The sequence below is a fragment of the Chamaea fasciata genome, unplaced genomic scaffold, assembly GCF_029207755.1.
Source record: "Chamaea fasciata isolate MVZ Bird 193981 ecotype frontalis unplaced genomic scaffold, bChaFas1.0.hap1 SCAF_5, whole genome shotgun sequence".
Lineage (NCBI taxonomy): Eukaryota > Metazoa > Chordata > Aves > Passeriformes > Sylviidae > Chamaea > Chamaea fasciata.
Window position 1 is genome coordinate 55,443,328 of NW_027094090.1, and position 4,457 is coordinate 55,447,784.

The 4,457-nt window shown below is 42.1% G+C and overlaps 1 protein-coding gene across 1 annotated transcript; it reads left to right on the forward strand.

Moving 5' to 3' along the window:
• The first annotated feature begins 337 nt into the window (after positions 1-337).
• Positions 338-3,872, forward strand: FGF6 (fibroblast growth factor 6). Its single transcript, XM_066184635.1, has 3 exons — positions 338-677; positions 1,608-1,711; positions 3,696-3,872. Exons 1-3 carry the CDS (start codon positions 338-340, stop codon positions 3,870-3,872), a joined length of 621 nt encoding a protein of 206 aa, XP_066040732.1.
• The last annotated feature ends 585 nt before the right edge of the window (positions 3,873-4,457 follow it).

The window sequence follows — 4,457 nt, forward strand, 5'->3', positions numbered from 1 at the left end:
GTGTTACAGCCCTGGCAGCCTCACCTTGGGCAGGCTGTTGATGTCAGAGTGATGATGTGGGCAGGGACAGCCCCTGCACTATAAAGATGGCTCAATCAAATATAACGGAGGCTGCCCAGCGGAAAGCAGAATCTACAAACCATGGTCCCCACCAGTTGGAGTCCTGCTGGCCTGTCTCCGCTCCCAACCCAACTGCTATCAGGCTTTAGTTTCAGGTCAGCAAGCTCTATTTGCTTTCCAAAAATAAGCCTCTGCCACCATGCTGAAGGGAGAAAAACAAGAAGGGCGGTATTTTTAGGGCCATTAATTCTGACCACGTGCCCAGGAGGTGAACCGGATGGCCACGGCACAAAGACTTCTCATCACTATGTCCTGCGACACCAGCACTCACCGGACGTTGCCTGTGTTCCTTCTTCTGGGTTTGCTAGCCGGGATTGCTGTCACGCACCCAGCTGTAGGCAGAGCTAATGGCACATTGCTGGAGAGAGGATGGCAATCTCTGCTGTCCAGGTCCATGGCTGGGATGTCAGGGGAGAAGGCAGATGTGAACTGGGAGAGTGACTATTTGCTAGGAATCAAGAGGCAGCGGAGGCTTTACTGCAACGTGGGCATCGGGTTTCACCTTCAAATCCTCCCAGACGGAAGGATAAGCGGAGTTCACAATGAAAACCAATACAGTGAGTTGCATCCAGAAATGAAATAGAATAGATGTCACTTAATTGCTGTGAACTCTAGTAATTACCCTTCACAGAGTGCAAATGTTATGACTTGATATTATTAATCTGTGCTGCATCTGTTGCCTTTTAAAAGTCTCTGGGATCAATAAACATGAGAACCCTTCAGGCTGAAATGTGGGACAAAATGCTTAGAAAAATTTACATAGAATTTATTTTTACCTGCTTTGCTGCACAGATGAGAAAAGACAAACCAGGTTGAAAACCGACTCTCTGCTGCATTTTCTTGCTCTCACCTTCTCATTTGTCTTTTGAATCCAGGAGGTTTTAGCTGAGTCCAAAGGGCCAAAAGCATGATTCTTGAATCCTAGCTGACCAGTATTTTTGGGACACTCAGTGTGTCCCATGGAAGGGATTTGCTGGTCCTGGTTTGCTCATGCTTGTGGGTGCTGTTCTGTTACCCTAAGAATTAAGGAAAGTATTAGTCATGTGGATTTAAATTTCCTGTAGAGGGCAGTTTGTAAAATCTTTTGCAGCAGATGACATGAGGGACCTCAAAATGCAAGCCATACTTTTTAAGGCTCAGAAAAAACCTTTTGTAAGTATAGCATATAACTATTACCATTTTTAGCATAGCATAAAAATCATTTTCTTATTGCAAAGGTCCGGAGTTTGGCAGATCAAAAGAGTTTGATAAAGCAAAAGGCTTATACAGAATGCGATTACAATTCTAGAATAATTATTTGCAAATCCTGTGACATGTAGGAAAAGCCAAGATCTTCTCTGTGTATATTTATTTTGCTGCATTAGGGATATAACTCTTATAAAGAAAAATATGACAAGTTTGTTAGGGTTTAAAAAAAGATATCTGAATTGCCTTCCATTAGCTCTAGATTCTGTGATAACACTCCTATTAAACTTCATGTTTTTCAGGTCTCTTTGAAATATCCACTGTAGAAAGAGGTGTTGTAAGTCTTCTTGGTGTGAAAAGTGCTCTCTTCATTGCAATGAACAGCAAGGGCAGGTTGTATGGGACGGTAAGTACAAGTGCAAGTAGCTTTTCAGTTTAAACAAAAAAGGTTTTGATGTGGTTTGTTTTGGTTTAGTGTTTTGCTTTGTTTGTTTGGATTTAGTTTGTTTTGGTTTTGTTTGTTTCAGTCTTTTCCTTATGGAAATCTCTGATTACAAGCAGAGAAAATAGCCCTGGTGTTACAGGGAGCCTGCCCAGCCTGCTGTCATCAGTGCTATTTAATGCAACGAGCAGCGAGGCTGTTTCGGGGCTGGAGTTTTAAAGCTTTCCTCTAAGACTGTACAGGGGACACCTTAGGAAAATGAACATATTCTGCAAGTAGTACAGATTAATTAGACGGCTTCTTCTAAGGTCACAGGGGTGCAAACACATTGTAGTAAAGCTGAGTCTGGTTGATTCCATCCTGCATTGCATTGTGTGTAGGAGAGGCACAATTATAGCTATTTCCAATGGCTACCCTTAGTTAAATAATGAGCACATGCTCCCTGCTACCAAAAACAACCGCACCATCAAGAATAAATAGGAAGTCTACCCTACAAGGTCAACATGTGTGGCTGGGGTTATTTTAATGATCAGTTTTGTGAGATCAGTTGCAAAGGATGAGAAAATAATAATAACTATTAACAATGGTATGCAAATCATACTGAAACACCATCATCCTCATCTAGATGATTTCCTATCTATATGCAGTTTTACCTCTGAGATGTGAGCAACACATCTCCAGTCCCAACATCCAGCAGAAAAAGTGCTTGTTAGGAGGTAGGTGCACTTGAAAGAGGCTGGCTCTGGGCAATAGGCAAAATCAGCCCATCTCAAAGTAATGGATGGCACTGGTTGTATCAATCTCTTTCGTCAAGGAACAGCAGAGTCCTTTCCTTGGAACAGCTGTAATTTCAACAAAGCATTGCAATTGTTTAAAAGAATGCCAAATGTTGTGAGGGACCTAACCTGACTGATTCCTTCTCACACTCATAATGACAGTAGGACACTTTAAGGTCCCACTTCAGGAATATTCTTTCAATCACAAGTGATCATAAGCACCTGAATAGTGCCTCAAGTTCAACTGCTTTACTTAGCTGGGTGTTCCTAAAGAAGTCCAGGGTCTGGCTTCAGAAATCTCTTTGATTTTTTTCCCCCCACTTTCAATAGAGTTTTGTTTATCTTCAAAGACACTTTCAAAAGCTGTAAGAGATTTGCATTTTCCCTTGCACAGCACGATGCCTTAAGGTAAACTCTTACAGGCTTTGCGTGGTCTTATCACACAGATGCCCACAAAGAACTGTTTTGGTGGCATCTCATGTGCCAGACATTTGAAGTCAGAGAATTATTCTGCTTTCTTTTAATTTCCTCTGCATTTGTCTTGTGTTTGTCCTTGCACCTCCTCTCCCAAATAACTCCCTCTACTTGGATTTTCATGTTTTGACATGGAGAAAAATCAAACTATTTTCCCAGCTTAGAACCGGCTGCATAGTTAAATATTACTAATGGTTTAAGAAAGAAAAGATTTAATGCTAACCAAATCTCTTATTCAAGCAAGCAGTTGTCCCTGCTTCCAAACAGTTTTCCAAACACTGCTGTTTGGAAGAGCTCTGAAGGTTTCGACAGCCATCTTATCACTTTTTTAATAAATGATGGAACTTCTGGCAGAGGGGAGGTCTTAAAACTGTTGTTTGGGCAAGAGGGTGTGATGCTGACAGAAATCATTACTTGCAAATAAAATGAAGAAATCCATGATTTGTAATGAATTAACTCGATCTGCCACAGGAAATACACAGCCCATTATCTGGACAGGTGGCATCTGAGTTCATCTGACACCAAATTAGCACCGAGGAGGGAGATTTATTGTTGGCCGCAGTGGCTGCGGCACCACCTGTCGCACACTGCAACGAGCCCTGGTGTAAAAATGCAAGGAGGAAAAATGACCTGGGCCACGGTGGAATATTGATTGTACCTGATTTGAATCCCCACCCCCTGCCCTTGCTGTTCCTTAGGCTGTTTTCCAAGATGAGTGCAAGTTCAAGGAAACCTTGCTGCCCAACAACTACAACGCGTATGAATCCAACATTCACCGTGGCGCTTACATAGCCCTGAGCAAACACGGCAGGGTGAAGAGAGGAAACAAGGTTTCTCCTGCCATGACAGTGACCCACTTCTTACCAAGAATATGAGCACCAGCACAACAGAAGATGAAATCCCAGGACAAACTGTTTCATTTTGCACATGGGGAATAATCTCCCAGGTAAAGTATTTATACTGGTCATTCAAAAAACAAAAAGAAATCTCTCTGTGTATGTGTATATTTGGATAAAAATATTTGTACTAGATTCATCACATAGCATATATAGTACAATGTTGCTGCTCTTCTACTCGGTACAAATTTTACACGGCTTTGTGCCTCCTTTGGTGCTGTACAGAGAAAAATGCAAGCTGGAGTGCAAAGGAAGTTTTTGGAAGATGCGGAATGGCTGTGGGCAACCATCTAATCAATCATAGGTGATTTACTAAATATTATTTACCTCAGATAATAACCTCTTAGTAGTGCGCTGTTTACATATCATGGGCCAAATCACCCGATGATTTTGCTTCACCAGAGCTTCAGGCAGTTCACTCCATCTGAATACCTGCCTGCACCCCCTTCCACAGACTGTGTCCTATCCTGTAAAGTCCTCAACCTGTTTTGATCATTAAGGTGCCAATTCCACAACTGTTTTTACACAAGCAAACTGTCTTTTCCCTGACCCCTTCTGTGTCAG

Coding starts and splice junctions, on each gene's coding strand:
- FGF6 (XM_066184635.1), top strand. CDS start 338: ATGGCCACGGCACAAAGACTTCTCATCACTATGTCCTGCGACACCAGC. Junction 678..1,607: donor TCACAATGAAAACCAATACA/GTGAGTTGCATC, acceptor CATGTTTTTCAG/GTCTCTTTGAAATATCCACT. Junction 1,712..3,695: donor AGGGCAGGTTGTATGGGACG/GTAAGTACAAGT, acceptor GCTGTTCCTTAG/GCTGTTTTCCAAGATGAGTG.